The sequence below is a fragment of the Anser brachyrhynchus genome, assembly GCF_964034855.1.
Source record: "Anser brachyrhynchus genome assembly, chromosome: 1".
NCBI classification, from domain to species: Eukaryota; Metazoa; Chordata; class Aves; order Anseriformes; family Anatidae; genus Anser; species Anser brachyrhynchus.
This window is the reverse complement of record NC_137694.1, coordinates 117,867,333-117,892,653: the sequence shown is the minus strand read 5'-3', so window position 1 is coordinate 117,892,653 and position 25,321 is coordinate 117,867,333. Positions and strand designations below refer to the sequence as shown.

The 25,321-nt window shown below is 40.2% G+C and overlaps 1 protein-coding gene across 14 annotated transcripts in view; it reads left to right on the top strand.

Annotated features, from left to right (window-relative positions):
* Nucleotides 1–23,916, top strand: part of PRDM15 (PR/SET domain 15) — a 40,560-nt gene extending 16,644 nt beyond the window's left edge. For 6 of the 14 annotated variants that reach the window (XM_080577648.1, XM_080577635.1, XM_080577642.1 and 3 more), the window contains 19 exons: nucleotides 936–1,034; nucleotides 1,849–2,073; nucleotides 2,711–2,846; nucleotides 3,943–4,124; nucleotides 4,759–4,853; nucleotides 5,801–5,888; nucleotides 7,430–7,597; nucleotides 8,802–8,896; nucleotides 10,053–10,184; nucleotides 11,055–11,189; nucleotides 13,164–13,327; nucleotides 13,756–13,835; nucleotides 14,437–14,556; nucleotides 15,332–15,463; nucleotides 15,969–16,052; nucleotides 16,169–16,344; nucleotides 18,750–18,830; nucleotides 19,234–19,446; nucleotides 19,931–23,916. In XM_080577648.1, coding sequence (XP_080433774.1) covers nucleotides 936–1,034; nucleotides 1,849–2,073; nucleotides 2,711–2,846; nucleotides 3,943–4,124; nucleotides 4,759–4,853; nucleotides 5,801–5,888; nucleotides 7,430–7,597; nucleotides 8,802–8,896; nucleotides 10,053–10,184; nucleotides 11,055–11,189; nucleotides 13,164–13,327; nucleotides 13,756–13,835; nucleotides 14,437–14,556; nucleotides 15,332–15,463; nucleotides 15,969–16,052; nucleotides 16,169–16,344; nucleotides 18,750–18,830; nucleotides 19,234–19,446; nucleotides 19,931–20,407 — 2,882 coding nt within the window. In that variant the 3' untranslated portion in view covers nucleotides 20,408–23,916. The remainder of the gene's footprint in view (nucleotides 1–935; nucleotides 1,035–1,848; nucleotides 2,074–2,710; nucleotides 2,847–3,942; nucleotides 4,125–4,758; nucleotides 4,854–5,800; nucleotides 5,889–7,429; nucleotides 7,598–8,801; nucleotides 8,897–10,052; nucleotides 10,185–11,054; nucleotides 11,190–13,163; nucleotides 13,328–13,755; nucleotides 13,836–14,436; nucleotides 14,557–15,331; nucleotides 15,464–15,968; nucleotides 16,053–16,168; nucleotides 16,345–18,749; nucleotides 18,831–19,233; nucleotides 19,447–19,930) is intronic. The other 8 variants (XM_080577638.1, XM_080577646.1, XM_080577636.1 and 5 more) reach the window with 5 other exon arrangements.
* Nucleotides 23,917–25,321: the final 1,405 nt, after the last annotated feature.

Below are 25,321 nucleotides of genomic sequence, written 5' to 3'. Positions count from 1 at the left end.
TGCTTACTGTCATACAGGAAATCTGTGGCAGAAACTGAGGTACAGTTTGAATTTTTTGCACTGGCATTCACTCAATCTAATTACAGTGTCATCCTACTTTCCTGGGCAATTCTTGTGTACTGTGGAATATTCAGCTTTGTGTGTCAAAAATTCTGTGAACCAGTCCAGACTTACCAGATACTTGGCAAATTCAGACAGGTCATCCAAAGAGTGAAGGACAAGGGACTGTGAACAAAGTAACCTTTTTTTCCAATTCCAGATCCATTTTCGTCCTAATATCTTCATGTGTGTTTGTTAGCTGATATGCTAGTTAAAATGCTGATACAGTAGTCTGATAGAACATCCAGTTCATGAAACCACTCAAAACCAGGTTTTTATTGTTCTCACCCTTAACGTCTGTTAATCCAAATACTCTTAGTCTGTGATGCTCTTCAGAGAGAGCAAGGAGGATTTCTCCGCTTCTGTCCTCAACTGACCCAGAAGAGCACCGGTAGCTCCATTGCTAAAAATTGATTTGTATCGTGTCTTTGATCATCGCTGTTCTTTAGAAAGTGATAAAGGGACCCTCGGGTCCTTACAAGAGCACCAATGTTCTTCCGTGCAGCCATTTGGATTCTGTTCGGTGTTCTCATCTGTTTTGACTTTTCAAGTATTTATGTCTGGAAGATCCCAAAGTGGTCCCAGAGAATAAATCATACTTAAGTTTCTCGTGAATTGCACGTGTAACAGGCATGTGACTACTTGTTTTGTTTGGTCTGCTGGTGGGAATATAGCTGGGAAGTTCAAAATTAAGCAGTTGCCTCTGTGGGCCACTTACTGCTTAAGTCATACGTTGTGGTATGCAGGGAGTCACTGCAAGAGGAACAAGGCTACGGGGATTTACTACTTATTTTTCACATTTTCAAAGCTTTAAACTATTTCTTCTTGTGATTTAGTGAACGCTTCAGAAGGCAGCGGAGCTGCAGAAGCAGAGTCTAGCCAGTGGACGTGTAAAGTCTGTTCTTCTGCTTTCCAAGAGCCTCAGCTGCTGACAGGTAAGGAGTGTTAGAAATTGATGCCAGAGTACTGAGGAGCGTTAGGAGAGTTCTGTTCTCCCAGAGCACAAGGCTGCAAAGCCATGTCCTCATCCACGATGCACTAAGATAAAGGTTTTATATATTCGTGTAAAAATAGGTCTTATATGTTTGTGTAAAAATTGTTTGCGAAAGGTAAAACAATGATGTTATTGATGTGGCAGCAGGCAATCTCTAGGCATACAATTGTGATATTGAATCTAGAAGAAATAAAATTATTGTCTAGAAGATGATGTGAGCATTAGGAATATCAAGGACAGGAAACTGCCTGAATGGTCTATAACATCAGCGACGTCAGCTTAGACTTAATGATACTGTCTGTCTGGTATTTATATCACAGATGTAGTAAAGGTAATGAAATATGTGGGTTCCTTTTCTCTGCATTTCATTTCCAGCTGTTTTATTCAGTCTTCTAAAGAATTTAAAATATTTAAGAGCTCTGACCATTTGAGAAATTATTTTTGAAAAGAGAACTTAGGCTGCTAAGTAACTTGGGTTTTTGGAAAAAGGTACACACTGTCAGGGACACAGCCTATTTCCAGTTATATCTAACAAATCTCTTAAAAATTGCAGTCCATGTTAGTAATTGTTTGGTTGTTTAATAGACCGTATGCTTTTAGTTAGGATGGTATTGTGACTGCTTCTGAAATAACTTGAAGTGAGTCTCTGTTAAATGAGGTCGACCTGATTGACAGGCTTCAGCTAGATCTATCACTTGGGGGATTTCATGGCGGTTTCTTTCCTCTTTACTCTCTTGTTCTTTCCATCTATCCAGAGCACTTGCTGAGTCACCTGGAACAAGCTAAAGGTGCTCCCCAAGCCAGCCAAAATGAGGCTGTTGCAGAGAAAGCAACAGAGACTCCCCCCACGGATCCGCCAGTGGTTTGTGATGCAGCTAGTGCCAGTACAGACTCAAGGAGGAAAGCCAGACGGGGAAGAAAGCCCAAAACAGCAAAAGCAGAAACACCCCTTGTCGTTGTTGAAGAGAAGGAGCCTGCAGGTAAGACAAAACTTAAGACAATGCTGAGTACATGTTCCCCTCATATGTCTTTAGTTTTCAGAAAGGCCTAAAAAGTAAAGCACAGTCAGGGTGGACGTTTTTAGGCAGATCATTAAAGCAGATGATTTACAAACCGATGTTAATTATCTGCAAGGTCCATGTCTACAGTAAAGGTTGCAACATCTGTGCTTAGATTACCTGCATTCTCCTTCAACAATTTTAGGAATAGAGAGAACTGCATAGCATCCTGCAAGAAGGAACAGGAGAGAAAGCATCTTCCCCCTCAAGAAGAGATAGCTTCCTCTCTCTGCCTTTCAGTGTATTCCTGGAGGGGGCTTTTTTCAGGGTCTTACGTTCCTTTAAGGGAAGTTCTGGTAGGAATTTGCAAGGCATAGTCAACTGTAGTAGTAGGCTGGAAAGGTAAGAAATTGCACCGTCAGAAGAGATGTTGGCTACAGCCTACCTGTGATTCAGTAGCCCCTTTCTGTCTTGAAAGTACTACCTACTCATTTGCAATCAGTTACTTGTCAAGGATCCTAGTTCAGTGCCACATGTCATTACAAAAGCAAATTCCTGCAATTAAGGTTTCCTTTCAAGCTCTCCACTTTAACACTGCATTTTTATGATGTGTTTGCAGCGGAACGTGTAGCTGACACTGCGACTGAAGTCCCGCCGGATGAGGTAGCCCTGCCTTCAGCTGCAGAAGAGAGGATTATGGAATTGGTTTTAGGAAAGATGCCTAGCACCACAAACAGCATCAGTTCAGTCACAAAGTAAGTGTTCTGGGATGCAGAATTTCCTCTCGGGCTTAATTGAGTCTAAGTAGCGTGTAACAGCTCTGCTCAAACACTGAGCCCACAGATGCTGTTTTTCATTAGTATAAAACTGCATGGTGCTGCCACTAGAAGAGCCACAAAGCTGGATCGAGCACTGTAGGATGATGCACAGTTGGTGAAATAATTGTGCTAGAAGGTTAGAATATAAACCATGGGAATTTAATTTTCTGTCATCTTAATGGTTTCATTCAGTGTGATACCAAAGCCTCTTCCAGTTGCACAGTGAAATATTACTCTTGTTGAATGTTGGTGATAAAGCAGGCAAAGAGGTTTTGGCATTAAAAAAAAAAAGCTAACCATTATTATTCAGTCTGGTTTGTATCTTAACTCATAAATGACTTCATACTGATTCATGTGCACGATACTTCAGACTTAGAGCATTAGGAAGGGAAAATTTATGTATACCAGAACCTTAGGGAGACTGCTAAATATCATTGACTGATTTAAATTCTTTTATGTCTTTCCGGCTTGATAAACCTGTATTTTTGAATGATTTTTTTTTTCTTTTTTTTTTAGTATGATAAAGTCTTTGGTGTTTGAAAATTAGCTAGTAATGCTATATACTGAAGTTCTTACCAGATAGAGAACCATCAAAAATGCATTCCAACTGGTGGTTGTGCTGGGAGATAGAACAGTATTGCTTCTTGGTGCCCAACTGCCTTCCCGTCATACACGCTTTTTGCATGAAAACTGCCCAGATCTCTAAGCCGAAGTACTGCTAATGTTTTTAGAGAATAAGCAGAACAGATCCTTTATGCTGCTCTGAGAGGCCTGAAAAGACGATCTCTGGGGCTGGTGGCTGCTGCTTTTTTTCTTTTTCATCCTGGGTGAAGTTAATTTGGAGCGAGCTGCTTTCTGACATCTGCTGCTACCAGTGGGTGGCCAAGAGGTCACCTTCTCAAGGATGAAGCTCCAGCACTCCCTCTCCTGCCAGAAGCTGAGCATAACACTCTCCTAGCTTTTGCCAGCTCGTGGGACTTTCTTGCAACCTGTGGGATACCTTTCAGTCCCTGCCTTTCTTTCTCTGATCCAGTAGGTTTGCTCATCACCAAAACACCATGTCCCTCAAAAGAAGTTTAATTCTCTCCAGTAGACATGGTATACGGCGGAAGCTGATAAAACAACTCGGGGAGCACAAACGAGTCTATCAGTGCAGTATCTGCAGTAAGATCTTCCAGAACAGCAGCAACCTCAGCAGGCACATCCGTTCTCATGGTGGGTTTGCCTTTTGCCTCGCTTGCGTATTGCTTCTGTCTCTCGTTGGTTCCACCTTTGAGTAAAGCATTTAAACTATTCTTAGATATTGGTATGCATAATCTTAATAGAGTTGCTTTTTTTTTTTAAACTTCCTCTAGAGACCTCTTTAATTTATGCATGAGAAGATAAAAGTTGGGAGTTGAAATTTGAGTATTTACAATCTGAATTTAGGAACATATTATAAGCAGAGACAAGGATGTGATGGCTTTTCCAAAACTGTTCTTCCCTTTACATACACACAGTCCCCCATCTTCACAGGCTCATGGTCCACATTGATGTGTAAATACCAGCGGAGTGCTTTTTGACCTGTGATCTGCAGTTCCAGGGGTGCATGACCTGCTTTTAAGGATTCTGTGAAAAATAACAATTTCAAAAAGGTTGGGGGGAACCAAACAAAATTGTTGTCAGTAGGTAAACTGCACTAGAATGGAAAAGGTCAAAATCCATTATTTGGATCTCCTGAATTACTAAAACTTCTCATCCCTAGCCTGTTTATTTGCAGTTGCTTGTGCATTGGTTTCCTCTGTCTTGCCTAGAGTTGATGATTATCAGTCTCTGACTTTTTTTTTTTTATCTTGATTGATCCCCTCAGGTGACAAACTATTTAAATGTGAGGAATGCGCAAAGCTGTTCAGCCGTAAGGAGAGCTTGAAGCAGCATGTTTCGTACAAGCACAGCAGGAACGAAGTGAGTGGAAATGACTAGCGGGCTTTTTCTGAGGTTAGGTGAAAATGTACCATGGGCATCCAGGTGCTAGTGGGCGAGTTTGGGTCAATTACATTTGAGCGGATATCTGTGAATTTCTTATAAGTGAGACAAGACTGATAGGGAGAGGTAACATTTTCTGTTACAACAATGGATTAGTTTGGGAAGTGTGGACACGCTTTGGAGCATGGAAGTCCTTTTCCATGTCTGAATTTTCTGTACAAAATTGTTTTCAGGCATCTGTTACAGCAAGAGAAGCTGGAGTTAGCTGGACCTGCATTACCTAGAAGTGAGATCTGAATTCAGTTTATTGTATTAAAAAGGACTATTCTAGTCTTGTTTGCCTGTCCTGGTTTATTTATCTCCACTTATAGCATCATTTACTGGGTGAACTCTCTGGGTGAAGGCTGTGTCAGTAAGGGCTGTGAACAGATGTGTAAATGTGTGGTGCTTATAGTAGCAGCGCCATGCCTGCTGATGAGGGCCCTTCAGTGCTGCTGCCGTATAAATATTTAACACACCTGTGGTGGGGCCTTATCAGTGAATATTTCTGTTCTTGCTGGGCATCAAGGTCCTAAGCTCTCTGATTCCTGACATCTACTTTGGAGCTAGAGGATGAGTCAGATTACATCTCGCTTTTCAAAAATTCTGTCTCCATATCGGACTGGGAGGTTATCAGGAAGACTGTTACAAGCACACAGGTGCATTGTCTGTTCTTTTTTTTTTTTTTTTTTTTTTGTATAGAGATCATATGTAGAAACATGGCATGATAATATAGCATTAGAATTTTTCGTCAGTGTGTATTTAAGCGTCCTGTTGAAGGAAGAAAAATTAGAAAAGACAGAAAAAGTAATTGAGATTCAGAATTTCTCTGTCAGATATGACTTGGCTTTTTCCCCTCTTAAACACTTACTGTTTGCAATCCTCAGGTTGACAACGAGTACAGATACAAGTGCACAACATGTGAAAAGGCCTTTCGGATAGAGAGCGCGTTGGAATTCCATAACTGCAGGACAGGTGAGAATGGCTAACGGTTCAGCTTCCTCTCATCTTTACTCAGTTTTGTGGGTAGGTCTACAAATCTCTCTCAGTATAGTAACTGCAAAGGGGAAGTAGGCATTTGGATTGTTTCATCACCACAAGCAACCTGCCCCCTCTTTCCCCCTTTCGTCACAAAACCTCTTGTGATAACAGAAGTTAAAACAGTAATCTGTAGAGCAACACATCCACTTATGTATTGCATTTTTTAGTATTTCCTGCTCAACTATATAAAAGCCTAACTAATATTTCACTCGTATGTTCACAGCTACCCGGTCACCATCTGTTTAACTTTCTTTCCTGAAACTAAGTTTGGCCTCTTTTCTCTGAGATAGAGGAACTGGAAAAGGAGCCAGTACTATCAATAGTTTGTAGTTTTCTGGGATTATAGTTTTTGTGGTTTTGCAGCTCTGGGCAGCCTGCTCTAGTGGTTGGCAACCCTGCCCAGAGCAGGGGGGTTGAAACTAGATGATCTTTAAGGTCCTTTTCAACCCAGGCCATTCTATGATTCTATGATTGTAGAGTTCTCTTCTGCTTTTTCATACTTTCTTTATACTTGAAGTAGTCTCTACAGATGCTTCTTTCTTGGTATCACTAGAACTTGTCCTTTTTTTCCACAGCGATCCCTTGTGGTTACTCGTATTAGTTGCGCTGAGTGATCTTATGCTTAGAAAATGACATCCCAATTACTTTTACAGACCTGTGATAACTCTCGGTTTAGAATCACTTGGGCAATTGCCCCTTCCACACCATCCAAAGTAGGTTTTCTCATTTCCTTTTAGAGGGTACAGCTGGTATAAAAACTCAGCCATATGTAGAATGGAAAATAATGCCGAGTGACCTCAGTCTTGTGTTCATTCAAAGACAGCAGCATATTTTCTGTCTCTTGAGTTGACGGTTAGCAAAATGAGCAGCAGTTTTTGCTCTACTATTTAACAAACCAAGCCGTTACTTCATTGTGATTGCTTTAGCATTGGCAAATTCCACCTACAGCACCACGGTGTCATGTTCTGACAAAAGTCTCAGCTGCTGAATATCAAGTGAATTTCCCATAGCCCTATTACCATGTAATGGTTTGCTTTTTGAGATTTTATACTTTATTCTGGAGTATACTGTACTGGCAGGTATTACACAGTCAACTCCAACCGTAATTTTAATGTATGCTAGACCACAATGGAGATAGCCCAGGCGAGGAAGTTATGATGCTAGAGCCAGTGTTCAAATTAACATAATACATTTCTATTGCTTTTGAAAAAAATGTTCCAGTACATTCCAGTGATACTTAATTTCATAGGTGGCAAAATTAAACGTGATATGTTGTTTGATGTTTATTATGCTTTTAATGGGAAGACAAATCTTGAAGTAAAAGAAAAATACATGCTTCTGCATTTCCCTCCTCAATCCTCCTACATATAATGATGTATTTTATGTTAAAATTCAGGTCTAAAAAAGAACTACCTGTCTCACAAACACACAAAACCTGCTTTCCTCTGTAAAGTCCTACATGGTTTCTCTTACAGATGACAAGACATTCCAGTGTGAGATGTGTTTCAGATTCTTTTCTACAAACAGTAATCTTTCCAAACACAAGAAAAAGCATGGGGATAAGAAGTTTGCATGTGAAATCTGCAATAAGATGTTCTACAGGAAGGATGTCATGCTAGACCATCAAAGACGACACCTGGAAGGTAAGTATACTGCATATGAACAGAACTATTATGGTAGGTGTCATTTTTAGTCAGCTTCCTGACCTAAAGCAGCAGGCTTCAGCAACATGTGACACTTATAAAAAATAATAGTAATGAATCCTGGAGGAAAGTTACCTAATTCTGTGAAACCTTTCTAGGAGCTGCACCTTTTTTTTTTTCACATGATTAGAGTCAGTGCTGCTAACGTTTACGTGAAAGTTGCTTGGGTTGTTACGCATTAGCTTAGACTAGCTGATTTTAACAGTCTCTAATTTTTAAAGTTATTTGAGCTCTTTTTTTTTTCTTTAAATGTGTGGTAACTTGAAAATTTGAGGGCAGAGAATTAACTTGCAATGTAGGACTGAAAGTGACTGCAATATAAATTTATTTTTAAAGGCTGCTACCTGGCCAGTATAATATGAGTAGAATGCTGTGTGATGTTAATCTGTCAAAATCTGGGGAAATGTTTGAAAATAATTTAATATTTGTCTGTTTGAAATTTCAAGTGTCTAAAGATCTTATAAGTACTCAGAGAGAGTGGAAAAACTTGGGTGATGATAGATTGCTGAAGTATATATTAAAATGCCACTAGTGGTAGAGATGATAAGACCACAGGTGATTTAAAAAAAAAAAAAAAGGCAGTCAGATTATCTGATTTGTTGCCTTGGGTATAGCTGATCGTCACTGGCCTCGCATGATTCAGCCCTCTGTGTCATGAACTAGAGGACAGCTAGAGGACAAGGGTTAGAGTGGAAATGGCAAGAAGTTTCGTGTTCAACTTTCACAGAAGAGCAGCAGCCCTCTTGGAAGTATCAGAGAAAGGTCTGAAAGCTTCCAGATGGTTCCCTCTCTCCTTAGAGATTTTTGGGGAGAATTTCTAGGACAGGTAACTGATCAAAATGCCAAGGCCTACTACATCTGCCTGTTTTACTGTTGACAATAAATGTCTGTTTTCAGACACAGTATAGTTCATGTAATATCCAACACTTGGGATACATCACTTTGGCAGACTGCTTCTATATTCTTAAGACACCATTTTAACTAAGCAATTCTCCTTTTGCTAGCAATTAACTTCTGCGTTGAGGCTCTTCCCAGTGTTTCACTCTTCTTTACAGTATTCACCTGAGAGGGCATGCAGATTGGAGTGGAAAACCATGGTTTATTTTTTTTGTTTTGTTTTTTTGATGGGGACTGTTCTGTTAAGGGGTGAGGCGTGTGAAAAGAGAAGACTTTGAACACAGCACGGAAAACATGGTTCGCTACAAGAAGGAGCCTTCAGGATGCCCCGTGTGTGGGAAGGTAGGCTTCTTTGCCAGCATGTGCCCCGTGAAGCTCTGTGTTGTAGCTCCAAGAACACTCCAAGGGTATGCTGTGCCTCAACCCAGAGCTTCTGAATGAGTTATCGTGGCATAACAAGTTACCACCCATGTATTAAACCACAGTAACTGTCTACCTGAATAGACACTTAGCCTGCCAAAAGGTTTTAGGTAAATGACGTTCCCTAAGGTATCTGCCAAATCAGATTACCTCGCAGCTCAGACAGGCATGCGGTCAGTTAGCAGCGAGTTCTGGGGCCCAGCCAAGGTGTTTGTTGCTCTTTCAGCTGCGTCAGCTCCATTATATGTCCAAGCACACTGTGTCTAGAGACACTGAGAGCTGTTATGGCAAAAATAAGAACAAAACCGAAGCTCGGGCTAGAATTTTTTCAGGACATGTAACAAAACATAGAGTGTAATGTGGCCACTGTGTCTGCCAGTGGAATTCCTTGGCTTAACACTATTTAGCATGAAGTTTTTCTGCCAGAATGTAAACAGCTAGAGTTGACTGTGTGCATTGGAAATCATTTTCTGTTAGAATTCAAAGTGAACTCATTGTGTGACCATGCCACTGTTGTGTTTGGGAGCTAATTCTCATGATCTGAAGTTGCTGTTGTCACTAGTATGAATATTGTGGGTTTAACTAGTGGTTCGATAAATGTTTAATGATTTATGGTGCAAGATGTGCTCAAGCAATACTTAATTTGGTCTGTAGGCCTTTTTTTTTAATTTTTTCAATACGTTAAATATCAGATATTTATTAAAGATAGATAGATAAAGATAGATATTTATTAAAGATAGATTTTGTGTATGTATCTTTTTACAGATAGAGGCAACGTTCTTGGTTCAGAACACGCAGTCTAAATATTTCTAAATTTACCTTATGTAATTCTGCTCCATCTTTTTTGGAAGTCAACCTCTGACAAGCAGGCAATTTCAGTCAGTTCTTTGAAGCTGTTTATGTGTATTTTGCTGTGTCAGCAGTTTCTGAGGTAGTCTGCCGAGTTCCTACATGTTTCTGGCCAGAATGAATAATATGGGATAGTAAATATGTTCTGAGCAGTCCGTTGGATAACTTATAAAGAATTGTAGTCCTGCTGGGCATGATACAAAAACCCATCCTTCTTCTTCTGTCTTAGGTATTTTCATGCAGAAGCAATATGAACAAACACCTTTTAACACATGGAGACAAGAAGTACACCTGTGAAATCTGTGGGCGGAAATTTTTCAGGGTGGATGTGCTGAGAGATCATATTCATGTCCATTTTAAGGTATTGTGTTAATATTTTAGTAGGAAAGGCCTGTTATTTAGCAAGCATTAATAAGCGTATCAATAAATATGTTCAGACTGTTACAGCCGCGTGTTCATACTGGCAACACAGCAGTGGTTGTGTACCCTGTGCAGTGATGTTTCTATGGCGGCCTAGCAAGTGTCGCGTTCTGATTTACCCATGGCTCTGTGTTCCACAGGTGGACTGCTACAGAGTACGTGGACTATCATATTTAAAGTTATTTCAGGCACCACTGCAGAACAGCTTAAGGCAGGGAGAATAATGACCTGTTTAACAGGAGGACTGCTAACAGATGCATTGTTCCAGCAAACAAGCCAGAAAAGTAATTGAATCACAGTGAATGTGATTCTCTTGTATATGCCAGCATAACTGGCTGTGTGCTCAGTTCCTAAGCTGGTTTAGTCAAAATGACCCAAATCATTTTTAAAAAGAAAAATATAAAATAAAAACACCACTATTACTAGTGCCTAAACAGACACTGATTATTTTGACGTAACTGGGTTAGCACAAAATTGAAAGGAATTGTATCACTCAGTGATGCTTATAAAGACGCTTATATGGTTGTAATACTGAACCAGTTGGGTATCTTTTTACGTTCAAATTCCTTTTATATACAAAAACTGAGTATTATCTGTTTAGATAAACAGTTGTTCCTTGTTTAGTCATGCACAGAGGGACTTCGTTTACCTGAATTGAATGAAGTGGGAGGATGTTATAAATAATAACATTACAGCAGTTGTTAATGTGAAGCAGTCAGGGTGGCAAAAAAAAAAAAAAACCAGCTGTCAAGCTGTTACCTGTTGACATAGGTCTTTATTAAAACAGAATATTCTTTCCTACCCTACACAGGATATAGCACTAATGGACGATCACCAGAGAGAAGAATTCATTGGTAAAATTGGAATCTCATCAGAGGAAAACGATGACAACTCTGATGAAAGTGCAGATTCTGAGCCTCACAAGTATAGCTGCAAAAGGTGCCAGGTAGCTTTAAATACTTTCAAATTAATTTGATGGGGGGAAGGAGTGGAGACATTTATAAATTATTCAGTTTTAAGTAACACTGAGGATTAGCAAAGAGTAGGCCAGTTCACAGGTCTGCTCTTCTCTGCAGTGCTTGTTACCTCTGTTCTAGGAAGTGATCTTATTCTGTAAGACATCAGGTGGTGTTCTGTAAGGCAAATGTTAAATACTTAAAAAGATAAATACATAAATATACACTTCCCTCTGTGTAAAGCAGCAAGCAAGCAAAACTGGAGGAAGAAACAATAAAGGAATATTCAAATCTTACGCTATCTTTTAATTATGTGCAAATTAAAGTTGTTGTGGCAATTCTGAATGATACCAACTGCAGTTTGATTCAATTTGACGAGATCAGATGTCCTCTAGTGGATATCCAGTCTGGAGGATTAACACTGTTGTTAATGTTCAGCATGACTGCATATTCTTGGCCTATTCTGTTACTAACAGGATGGTTCTACTGGCACACTTTACTCACTTGTCATTGAACAGAGGAAGACTCTTTCAATCTCTTATTGCATGGCTTTTGCCATTTAGTAAAGAAATAACGAGGAAGAATGGGATCTTCAAGGCCCATTTGGATTCTGTACCCTAACTGGGGGACCACACAGTGCTGTGGTGGGGGGGATGCAAAATGAATCAGTGACAACAGCAAAATTGGCCAAACTGACAGTGGGACAGGAGAACCTTGGTAGTTAAGCCACCAACTTGGCCTTTGGAAATCAGACTTTATTTCACAGTCTACTCTTAATGTGGTGAAAGTACTTAGGCTATCTTCTTTTCATTTTAAAGACTCAGAGATATTAATATGTCATTTTTCTGTTCTTATCTGCAAACTGTTTTTAAATGCAAGCTGATTTTAAGCTTGTGTCAGTAAGCATAAGATGTGGTATCACAGCAGTTAATCGTGTACTTGCTTTCAATGTGGTAATTATAATGTCTGGCACTTAATGGGTACATAAACTGCATCAAAATGTATGCTTCTAAATGTGGGAAATTGTGCCATTCAAATTAGAAAGCTCTTTCTGGAAGCTCTTTTTATTTTGTTTGTTTTTAGCACTTTTATAAGTGTCTGTGAGGTAAACAACTGTGTAAGGCAGTGGGAAGTGAGTGTTACCTGTGATGAAATGGGGAGGCTCTTTTTGGCTGAAAATTCACACATTCCTAAGGGAGAACCACATATAAATAAGTTAATGACATATGTCTTCTGAGGATATCTGTCTTTATTTTTTCCTTTTCCCAAAGGACATCTTCACCAAGCTATTCAGTACTGTCAGTTATACCCTGAATAATTCCAAAATCAGAGCAAAAGATCATGTCATGGCACTTTGCCCTGATATATAGGAGCATATATGTATATGCAAGGTTACTTAGCCCAGGTCAAGCACCTGGCTGTCATCGCTGTAGTGCTTCCAGGACCTGAGCTGGAATCGCTGCTCTGCAAATGCCTAGAAATACCAACTCTTCTTGCTCTGCAGAAGAGAGCTTACTCTATCCCTAAATTCCGAAAGACATTTCTCTCCATCTGTGACGTCCTTGATTCAACAGCTAGTGGAGGTTAGATGTGGCTCTCTTCAAGACTGTTCCTCAGTGCACAGATAATTGGAGGTCCTCTACTTGTGCAGTGTAAGAAGCACGACTTCTGTCCAAAACTGAGCAAACTGTTCTCCTGCACTTCTGCCCTCTGTCAGCAAGAAGCCAGAGATAACATCTCAAGCTAGTTTTCCAAGTGAGTTAACCGATGTCCTGTAGCAGTGTGTTTGTAATGGCCAAACAGGTTCAGGCCTGAATCTAGCTTTCCCAGAATTTTCACCTAGTGATACGCAGGGTATTTCTGACTAGTAGCTCTGGCTTGAGATCCCAGTAAGACTTAGTATGAGATCATTGCTGTTCTAAGGACGTTTTTCCCCTTTCATTCACTATTGGTTCATTCCACAGTTAACTTTCGGCCGAGGGAAGGAGTACCTGAAGCATATAATGGATGTGCACAAGGAGAAAGGCTATGGCTGTAGCATTTGTAATCGACGTTTTGCTTTGAAGGCAACTTACCATGCACACATGGTCATTCATCGGGAGAACCTGCCTGATCCTAATGTACAGAAGTAAGATGACTTGTTGGACTGATACGAAGAGCTATCTTGAAGTCACAGTGGCTCTGCCATCTGATGATTTTAGAGAATTGGGTTGTACTAAAAGACCAGAAACTAATGGGTGTTAAAATGTTGATTAGAAGTTCGAAATGCTTATATATCACTGCCAATTCACTTAAAATGATTAGTCAACAGTGACCCAGTTTGGGCTTTATAAACAATAAATCTATGGTTTTAATAAGAATTTTTAAAAAATATATCATTTGAGGGCATAGCAATGCCTTCAGCAAACCTGGTGTTTCTAAGGCTCATTTTTAAAATGCATTTATGTTTCAAGGAACTTTTCTAGTAATTAGTATTACCAAACACACTGACAAAAATGCCTGAAAACCACCTCTGTCTCAGGAAAAGCATGACAGTTTTGGTCTCTCTGGTTTCAGATACATCCATCCATGTGAAATCTGTGGAAGGATTTTTAACAGTATAGGGAATCTGGAAAGACATAAGCTTATACATACAGGTAAAAATGTTGTGTTTCTTTATCATTCTCAGTATTACAAAGAAATTTCTGTTGCCAATGCCTGCCTTATTTTTTTTCAGGGAGAAATAAGTTACGGGTTTTTACTGTAAGTTACAATAAGATAAATGATATATTTATGCTTTTAAGGTAGACCAGTTTTCTAAAACAGATAGTGTTAATGAAGATGTTTGGTCAAGGCACACAACCCAGATCTTAGTTAATATAATGCAGGATTCATCTGCTAAAATCCTAATTCTGTATTCCGTTCTTCCTCAAATTCTTCTCCATGTCACCTTCTCACCATTACACAGGCTGAAAATTGCTATTGCAAAATCATTTTTAACAGCTCATTATTATTTCATGCTATGCAGTGTTTTCCTACCTCAGGCTTTCTTTTTTTAGATCTCGCACAAAAAGCCAGCTTTTTTCTCTCTCTAATGTCTCCTAATCCAGTCTGGGCTACAATATGCATGAAAGATATGGCTGTCAACACAGGTGGACTGTTGCCCTCTAATTCACCAGTTTAGTCAGGTGTTAGGGGATGCACATTTTTCATTAACATTTTTTTTTGTTTATGTTGTCTTTTAAATTTATTTTTAAGGTGTAAAAAGTCATGCTTGTGAGCAATGTGGCAAATCATTTGCTAGGAAAGACATGTTAAAAGAACACATGCGGGTCCATGATAATATCCGAGAATACTTGTGTGCAGAATGTGGCAAAGGTATGTCTAATGCCTTGTTTTCCATTAACTGTGATACTGAGTAGCAGGTGAACATCTGAATTAAAATGACTTCCATTATTCTAATGACTTAGAATATTGGGAAGGTACTCAGAATGTAAATTCTTTAGAGTGTTAGAAACTGTATTAATTAGGAGCCTTATGCATATATTAAACACCCGTAATTTTACAATCTAGTTCCACGACCTGTAAGACACATCTGAAGTCAATGAAATTTGCCTCTGTTCTGTTAGATTGAGGAGTGCTTGCCTGAGTGAATTCCACTGCATTTGCAGTACCAAAGTGAATAAAAGTTGTTTTGGTTTGTTTGTTTGTTGTTTGATTTCTTTCATTCTAGACTGTTTTCAGACTTAAGAAGTAGAGTAATTTCTCTTTCTAAGAGCTTTAGGAGTCAAAGTTGCTTTGAATTTTTGAATTACTTGAGCTATAACTTGAACCATATCTGAACTGACATATTAGCGGAAGGCAGTAAGTCTGACATCCCTAAGGATGTTTTATCTTTGCTTCTCCCTGCTGTTTTGCTTCTTCCACATGGTTCTTCAGATGTTTTCCAGAGATCTTGCCTGGAACTAAAATAATAATGATAATGTGCACTGCTACCTAAACAATTAAAAACATTGAATAGCGGATACACAGCAGATACCAACTTAGAGCTATTGGCTAACATGTGGTTGGTCATCCTGAGCTCCCTTCTGAAGGTGGGAGAATGGAGAAAATCATCATACTGTGCTTTTAGCTGTATCTTTGTACCTCACAGGAATGAAGACAAAACATGCGCTTCGTCACCACATGAAGCTTCACAAAGGGATTAAAGAATACGAGTGCAAGGAATGTCACCGAAAATTTGCACAGAAAGTCAACATGCTGAAGCATTACAAAAGACACACAGGTGAGGTCCCTAAGGATGTACAAAAGCTGCACTGAATCAGCTAAATGCTTCCTGAGAGAGCTCTTATATAGAACAGTGAGAGAATATGAGGAACATTATTAAAACAAATATGCATATTGTGCTTTTTCAAAAGTGAGGTTTTGGTCAGTCAAGACCACCTATTATACAGTTAAGGTGTGTTTGGTTGCTTTCATGTTTCCGCTTTTTAAGGGTGGTTGGTTTAGTCTAGGATAGACCTAGAGTGTTGCTTTTGTTTTAAATTAGTCTCCAGTTTCCTATTCCACGGAACAAAACGTTATTTTCTGATTTATTTTCAGACTGATACAGTGGCATGGCGTAATGAAAATAGCTGGTGAAACTGGGCTTTTTATTTGTTTGGCTGTGGGGTGGAGTGTTTTGGTAATACAAGATTCAGAATTGTCCCAGGTGCCTTTATTACTCTTACACTAAGTGTATTACTCTTAGTAATACTCTTATTGCTCTTACACTAAATGTACTCTTACAGGAATCAAAGATTTTATGTGTGAGCTCTGTGGGAAGACTTTTAGTGAGAGAAATACGATGGAGACTCATAAGCTAATTCATACAGGTAAATCCTCTAAAATACAGTAATAAAAGACTACAGCTTAACTTTTCTCCTAGTTCTCGTATGATACTCATCTTCGGGGGCTGTTGCTAATAGCTTTTCCTTCCATCTGCCACCAGTAGGAAAACAGTGGACATGTTCTGTCTGCGATAAGAAGTATGTCACTGATTACATGCTCCAGAAGCACATACAGCTCACTCATGATAAGGTAGAAGCCCAGAGCTGTCAGCTGTGTGGGACAAAGGTTTCTACCAGAGCATCCATGAGTCGACATATGAGGCGTAAACATCCAGAGGTGAGTTAGTTTGGCAGGTAGATCATAGAGTGGTTTGTTTTTTGACTTTTCTTTTTTTTTTTTTTTTTTTTTTAGGAAACTTTATGACCTTCAGTGACTTGAAGGGAATTCCTCCCCCATCAACCCCCCCCCCCCTCTTTTTTTTTTTCCTGTTCTCTTTTGATGCCAGTTTTAAGGTTAAGGATAAATACCAGCTCAGGTAGCATCTGTTAAGCATGCACTTAGCCGAATCAGCTATTTTGTTATGTTTCAGTAGTAAACATACCTGATCACCACTCCCTAAAAATGAAGTTCTTCTGATTACTTAAATCCCTTTTTTTTTCCCCCTCAGCTTAAATGCATATTTCTTTTCATGTTTTGTCTTCATGTACTAGTGACCATAATCAATTCTTTTTTCCCATTGTGTTCTCCGTATTTAGAAGTGATCTGAAAGAAGTGGTGAATAGAGATGACAGCAGTATCTGCTGATGATGTAAAATGATTCTTAGTATTAAAGATGAATGCTGACTGCAGAGAATTTGGATTAGAGGGATGTTTTGTCTGACCGTAATGGGGCTCTTTCTTTGTTCTAAATTTCTGAATAGATATTGTATTTTTTCTCAGCATTTATTGTTTAGGTTGACTAAGGCTTCTCCTTTCCCTTTGAGGTTTTATTTTACCAGCAGTTTATCATCAGCATTGCTTTGCATTGAACTATTCCTTCCCTGTCATCATGATGAAATGTAGGCAGTCAACAAAAACTTCTGTTTATTGATTTTTGATTTAAAAATGCAGCTAAGTATCTGCAATCTATAGGGCAATTTGTTTCTGTTCTTCAATAAGCTGAGAAGTATAGATTTTGCTGAAAATAAGGGAATAGGACACAATACATTTATAAATAGTAATTAAAATAATATTTTTTTTGTCTAATTATGTTTGACAAAACATTACATTACTATAGAATTCCTCAATTCTCAGTGGGTTGTGTTCTGTCTGGAATATGAAAATAAACACTTTCTTCTAGTGTTGTCTTTAAACTTTGTTGGTTTTCAGTGAGAAGGAAAAGATTGACAAGGGAAGACTGACCGATGTCATTTACCTGGACTTCTGTAAGGCCTTTGCCACGGTCCCACATGACATCCCCATCTCCAAATTGGAGAGAGACAGACTTGATGGGTGGACCATTCAGTGGATAAAGAATTGGCTTGAAGGTTGCACCCAGGGAGTGGTGGTCAATGGCTCTGTGTCCAGGTGGAGGCTGGTGACAAGTGGTGTCCCTCAGGGGTCTGTCCTGGGACTGGTGCTGTTTAATACCTTTATTAATGACACGGACAGTGGGATCGAGTGCACCCTCAGCAAGTTTGCAGGTGACACCAAGCTGAGTGGTGCAGTCGATACAACAGAAGCAAGGGATGCCATCTAAAGGGTCCTGAACAAGGTTGAGAAATGGGCCCATGTGAACTGCATGAGATTCAACACGTCCAAGTGCAAGGTGCTGCACCTGGGTCAGGGTAATCCCAGACAGGAGCACAGACTGGGAGAAGAACTCATTGGGAGCAGCCCTGCAGAGAAGGACTCGGGGGTTCTGGTGGACAAAAAGCTTGACATGAGCCAGCAGTGCGCGCTTGCAACCCAGAAGGCCAACTGCGTCCTGGGCTGCATCAACAGAGGGGTGGGCAGTGGGTGGAGGGAGGGGACTGTGCCCCTCTGCTCTGCCCTTGGGAGGCCCCACTTGGAGTGCTGCATGGAGTCCCAGCACAAGCAGGATGTAGATTTGTTAGAGCGGGGCCAGAGGAGGGCCACAAAGATGATCAAGGGGCTGGAGCATCTCTCCTATGAAGAAAGGCTGAGAGAGTTGGGGATGTTCAGCCTGGAGAAGAGAAGGCTCTGGGGAGACCTCACTGCAGCCTCTCAGTACTTAAAGGGGGCTTATAAAAAAGTTGGAGAGCAATTCTTTGTTCAATCATATAATGACAGGACAGGACAAGGGGGAATCGTTTTAAACTAAAAGAGGGTAGGTTTACATTCGGTGTAAGGAAGAAATTCTTCACTGTGAGGGTGGTGAGGCGCTGGCACAGGCTGCCCAGAGAAGCTGTGGATGCCCCATCCCTGGAGGCGCTCAAGGCCAGGCTGGATGGGGCTTTGGGCAGCGTGGTCTGGTGGGAGGTGTCCCTGACCATGGCAGGAGGTTGGATTAGATGGTCCTTAAGGTCCCTTCCAACCCAAACCATTCTATGATTCTATGTCATATGATGAAAGTTACTTTAAAAAAAAAAAAAAAGCCATGCATTATATTAAATGATACATGGAAAATGTTAGATTACATCATTTTTGCTTTGTGACAGGATTTATCAAGGCTATGCTGTATTGTTTGGCTGTGGTCTGTTCTGCTGCTGTTCACCAGGCTGATACCTCTTTGTTCACAGATCCTTTCAGTGAGGATTGATGATTTAGAGCAGCTGCCAGAGACTACTACCATTGATGCCTCCTCAATTGGGATTGTTCAGGTAAATTCACCATTGCTGAATTCTTATGGTGACAAGGTGTCAGGCCTGCTGGAGAGTGAATTGGGGACATCATTTTTTTTGTTATGTGTCATAGCCAATTGTGGGCTGGTAGGCAAGGAATACGGTTTTTAGAGAACCAGTCCTAGCTTAATGTGTGGCATGCTGTGTTCTAAGATGTAGCAGCATAAGTAGATGCAAGTTGTTGATTTGTTTTGTTATATAACATGCTCATAAAATTGAGGTAATTAGAACATGAATTCTCATTCTCTGAAAACAAGTTTTTGCTAAAGTTTGATCCTTTGCTTGAGAATCGACAGTAAAACAACTTCAGGTGATAGTGTCTTACTTGGAACTTCATCAAGTCATTTTGCTTAGTGTTTTGTTTGGAAATTCATCACTCCAGCCAGAATTAGCCTTGGAACAGAGCGAATTACCAGAAGGGAAACAGCATATGAAAGCTCCTAAACGTGGCCAGAAACGGAAGCAAAAGTCAGGTGAGGAGGAGGAAGCTCAAGTGCCTGAGGACCCTGCCTTCAGTGAATACACAGAAAAGGAAGCTGAATTTACAGGAAATGTTGGAGATGAAACTAACTCAGCTGTACAGAGCATTCAGCAGGTAAAGCTCCAGTAGAAGGGTGATGGGCAGCTGGCATTGCTTAGGGGGATAAACTGTTTCCCTAATAGCAAACACAGAAAGAGCAATCGGAACATTTAGGGCTAGTTTGATAAATTGCAGTACTACAAAGATAAATAGGAATTAAAAAGAAAAAAAAAATCAGGCCAGACCATTCCTCATATCTGTTTTTATTTCCTTCAGTGTTACCATCTCCTTGTTTGCCAGGTACCACTAACTGGCTGAAGCTATGTCTACAGGTGTGACAGTTAATTTGGCTGACGGTTTTGAATGTTACGTATGCCCTCCCCCATTATCTCCTTACTTCTGTACTTGGAAGCTGTTCCATTCAAAGCTTTTTATATTCCCCTCTATCTGTATGGCTTCTTTTGCTGGCAGCAGCAACATACGAGTCAATCAGCACTCAGTTGTTTTTTCCTCAGTGCCAGATATTTGACAGTCAGGTTACCTTTCTGTTTTTCCTCAGGTGGTGGTGACCCTTGGCGACCCCAATGTCACAGCCCCGTCCAGTTCCGTCGGGCTGACAAACATCACCGTTACCCCCATTACGACGGCCGCTGGCACCCAGTTCACAAACCTCCAGCCGGTGGCAGTGGGCCACCTGGCTGCGCCCGAGCGCCAGCTGCAGCTGGACAACTCCATTCTCACCGTGACGTTTGACACCGTCAGTGGTTCCGCCATGCTGCACAACCGCCAGAATGACATTCAGATCCAGCCGCAGCCGGAGGCCGCCAACCCTCAGTCTGTGGCCCATTTTATAAACCTGACCACCCTGGTGAACTCCATTGCTCCTCTGGGGAACCAGATAACAGAACAGCATCCTCTGACGTGGAGGTCAGTGCCTCAAACTGATGTCTTGCAGCCCCAGGCACAGCCAACGCAACAGCAGTCAGGACAGCAACAGGTTCAAACAGAGCAACAACAACAGATGTATAGCTACTAATTTATACTTTGAAAAGTTGAAATGGACAGTACTTAGAGACAAAAACACGCAGACACTTGGAAAATTTCTAATAGGATTGTTTGCTGGATACCAAACAGATGGGAAAATGTTTATACAATGAAATGTAAGCTGAAATTGGAATAGCACCCTGCAACACCCTAATTTTGAGATTCTCATGTCGTCTCTAGACCTTGCACTGTCTTTCAAAAAAAAAAAAAAAAGAAAAAAGTGAAAGAAAAATCTCACCATAAATTTAGCACCCCCTTGCACTGTGTATTTTGTGCAGAAAGATTGAGATTTGACAGGAGCATCATAATATATCTCAACCAAAGCAGGGAAATCCTAAATAATATGGCACTGGTGATTTAGAAAACCCTTTCAGCCGTAACATGTCACTTACTTCTCTCCAGTCTGGAAATTATGTACGAAGACCTTGTTGACAGTAAGCTGGAGTGCACTTCTGGCCAACTGGTAGAGACTGAAATGTAAACACAAGTGGGCAAAACAATAATTGTTTTCTTTCTTCTTTAGGTCGTATATCTAACAACGTTGGTAAAGTAGGTGGAGGTTGGGGCTTGGGGGTGGGGATGAGTGTGGTGTGGAAGAAAATATACCAATTTCACAAAGTGTTTTCATTTAGTGATGGGAAAAACCCTGTACCCGTAACACAGTGTTAGTGCTACTTGAATCACATAGCTGGTCTAATGCTAAAGCAACTTTTATGGTCTTGTAGTCAAGTTTGAATCAAACCAGTTACGAACTGAGACAAGAATGTGATACAGTTTTATGTAATTCTTCAAAACTGCTCTTTCAATTTTGCTTTTAGCTGCTAGGCCCGAAGAGCAATTGGTCCCCTTTGATCAAGTTCAGGATGTGATTTTTTTTCAATTAGCCTTCTTTCATCGTGTAATAAACATTTGAGAAAGCATTCTTTATATATATATATATATACATATATATATATAGCCTTTGTACTTTACTGTGCATTCCTGGTGAATATTTGTGTGAAGAACATTGTTATCAATATGATGCATTAAGTTCCACGTCCTCATATTGCCCTTTAATAATGTATGGATTCTATTTCTTCAGTTTCCAAAATTGATTGCCACATACAAGGTTGTGTGAAATGCAGGACAAAAAAATGTCTAACGCATATTCTGCCACGTGGAGGCAGTGTGCCCTAGTGTATAATGGGCAAGGTTTGCATGAATATTGGGGATATAAATAGAGGGTTGGGCCAAATACATTACTGCTGATACTACACTTTCATTCCATTCTCCATATATTGATGTGTAGTCTGGACTTTCGCATGTCAAGGAGACAGTATCTTTCCCACAGAGCAAAAGCAGCTGATATCAAAAAGGAATAAACTAAAAACAAACAAACAAAAAGTTGCTGCCTGGAATCCTGAAAGGCAAATTTGTCCTGCCAGCTACAGTTGAAGAACAAGTTCCCTTGGGGCTGCAAACTGAGCCACAGAACCATACTAAAGATTTTTGCTGAGGATAAAGCTGCTGCTGTGTTTAACAGTGAAGACTGATGGTTGTAAAAATCATGTCTGTGCCTATCATATTTATGAAAATGTTCTATGTATTAGCAAAAATATGAGTAGGAATGAGTTTGTCTTTGAAAGTTGGTATTAACATGGACTACCTGACCCCTAAAGAATGCCTTATAATCTCTGCAGCAAATCCTTCCAAAGTATAAATGACTGGAAATTAAAGATAACCTCCCGTGGCTTTCTTCGTGCCAGAGCAACAGCCAGAGTCTCGCTATGCTACGCTCTCTGTGTAAAGCCTAATTGCAACGGGGCATGGCAATAAGAGGGGGGTTTCTGGTGACAGATTTTGTGCCAGAGGAATAGAACTACTTTGCTGTAAATGTCAACAAGTCCAGAAATGACTTTATGGGAGACGCCTATATTTGAGGGGACAAGGATGCATATCAGAAACATCTTTTACCAGTGTGGAAAAGAAAGAATTTTCTGTTCCCTGGTCTCTTGTTTTCCCCAGTTCCTTTTCAAACAACACTCTGTGATTCTGTAATTTTTTATAGCCTCCCACCATCCCAAGAATTAGAGCTTGATGCCCCTCTATCACACAGATTATTCTACCACTGGCTTCGGCTAGATAAGCTTCTCAGCTATCCTCCCCACGAGTGCTTCCCCTTCATGCCAAACCCATGGATTAAGAGGACTCTAGGTTTTATTTATAAAACATGTTATGTACTTGAAACTTTTTAAAACTTTTTTAAACTTTTCTTTTTCCCTATGTTCAGTACCTAATTAATAAAGTCACATTATATTTTGGCAGGGTGACTGAAAAAAAAATAGGAAAGCAAATGCAGAGGTCTGGGATCAAGTTGCTGTGGTAAATAAGATGGCTGACATCTAAAAAAAATACATGTATGTATACAAACAAGGAGGGTTGCAGTGCTGCATATAGAGTTTCTGGAAGATGAGTTTTTTGTCTAGACATATGTATGTGGTGATTAACCTTTTAAGTAGGGAGGAGGAGACTTTTTGCCTCGGTTGCACATTGAGTACATCTGCTCACTATTAATACCACGGATGTTTGCATTCAGGATACATCGAATCAACCAGAGCCTTTTTAACAACTGATAGTTGTCTGACTATTTGATGAGAATGGTGTCTGCAGGTGATCGCCCATTACAGAGATCTCTCTGACTTCACATAGCCCCCTTGTCCTGTGTGTGATCCTCAGGTGTTCTCTGCTCTCATGCTGACTCTCATCCCCCCTGCTCTTCCTGGCCCACGGAATCTGGCCCAAGCAAGTCAGCATCTTGCCCTTCTGATGACAATTGGTCCTAAGTATTTAACTAACTCAGTACCCCCAAAATCTTAAATGATATTCTGCTTCCGGAGATAAAAATGAAGCTCACTGGAAGGAAGGGCTTTGAGTAGGCCAGGCAATAGAAAGTTCTCAGAACCTCCCAGAAGGCTCTTTTTAAAAATGATCTTTCCCTGCAACCCTTGCTGTGGTACCTCATCATCTCAGTGTGATTTTATTACTAATATTATTAACATCCCTATGAGAACAAAACTGTATCTGGGGTGTGCTGCAACATGAAAAACTCCAATTTTTTTCAGAAGTTGGAAATTGATTCCTTTTCAGACAGAACTTACCTTGGAGAACTAGTGAATGCCAGCTGCTCTCCCAGCCAAGCCTTTTTCAGACAAATACCAAAGTTATACTGATGCTGTTTCTACCTGCACAACAAATAAAAATATGTAAGGGATGTGCAATCTAAATTTCATTTGCCAATTTGTTACTAGCCTTTTCGTCTATAGCATATGAAGGTTACATTTTTTCAGCCGTGTGTTGGAGATTTTGCATAACAACTGTTCGGTAACAAACTGGAAATATTTTGAGCCAAAGGAGTGATGTTGTGTAGTGTTGTGTATTGTCATTGTTTATTGCTGAGACTATTATTTAATTGAATGCTGTCTGTGGCACATGGGCTCTGAAGTAAAGGAGCAACAAGGTACAGAACTTTTCCTCTACTAGCGTTTTTATTCTTTTTGGTCCTCAATGTATCAAACTTTTTTTCTTCAGGTAGACTTGCTTCAACAGCAGTAAGATCCAGTAGTTATCTGTCGAACTTTGTGCACCCCAAAATATACAGGAATATGGGGTAGCATCCTAAAACATTTATTCTATAGCTTATTGCTGTACAGTAACAGAAAAAAACAGAGGAGATTACATCCTTCTCAGCCATGGTCTAAGATGAGTTCTCTCTGGAAAACCTACTGTATTGTGCCATTACACTCTAAAATTAAACTTTTCTTTTGAGATGTGCCAGTAGAAAAAGTATTTTGCAGAAACTTACCAGTCAGTTTCCTATCTGTCTAAACAACTAGGTATCCGCACCTTTATTGTTGTTCCAGAAAGTGTTTGAAATTACCAGCTGGATAACAGCCGAAATTATTTCTGAAACTGAATTTTCTGTCAGTTTGTCAGGGTAATTTACCAGTGTTCTGTACACAAAAAGATGCTTGAATGCCTCATCTGGAAGACTGGGAATGGAAAAGATACCATACATCTAAACGATAGTCATATAAAAACTGTGGGTATTACAAGAAAATGGATAGGGAAAATAACTTTGTTAGTGGGGTTTTGTGAATTCTTTTTCAGTAATGATATTCCCTTGACGATATTTAGACTACCTAAAGTAATGCTGTCTCTCCTTTTAATTACTTTTGGCCTTACATGTATTACCGATATAGGCATACCTGTCGGAAAATCTTTAACCCTCTGTGTTTTGGGCATGCCTATTCATGGCAGTTGTGAGTGTGCTGGCCTAATCTGGTGTAAAGGGAGGAGGAAACTCAGCGGAGGAGGGTCCTGCCGATCCGCACCACAACTCACAGCAAAGCTCTGCTCTCAGTATTTTTGGACAAAGACAGTACAGCCGAGTGACTGCAGCTGTGAGATTAGTTGCCAAGGTTTGTATTCACGTAGGGGCTTTTGCCCTGTAGCAAATCCAAAGTGTCATGTTGGCAACAGGACAACAACAACAAAAAAGGCGTTTCCATCACGTTTGTCATCAACTCAGAGTGATTTTCTTCAGTGCTGTGATGCTGCTGTCGTATTCACACTGTACGTGGCAAGAAGCTGTCAAGTTTTCTTGACTAAAATTGTTGGAACACTTTAAAAAGCCACAGTTACTTCCCAATGCAGTGCAACAATGGTTGGAAAATACATTTTTTTTTTTGCCCTAAAATGCTTTGAGAAAGCTGTTTTGGATTTCTTTTCCCTCCTGGGTCCTGAAGTGCTACTCTGCACGTGCAGTGATGACAGTCGCAAAACGCAGAGTTCGGCTCAAACAAATTCAGCGCACAGAGCCCTACCGATGGCTGACACTCTGCATCATTTTCCTGGGGGATCCGTGCTC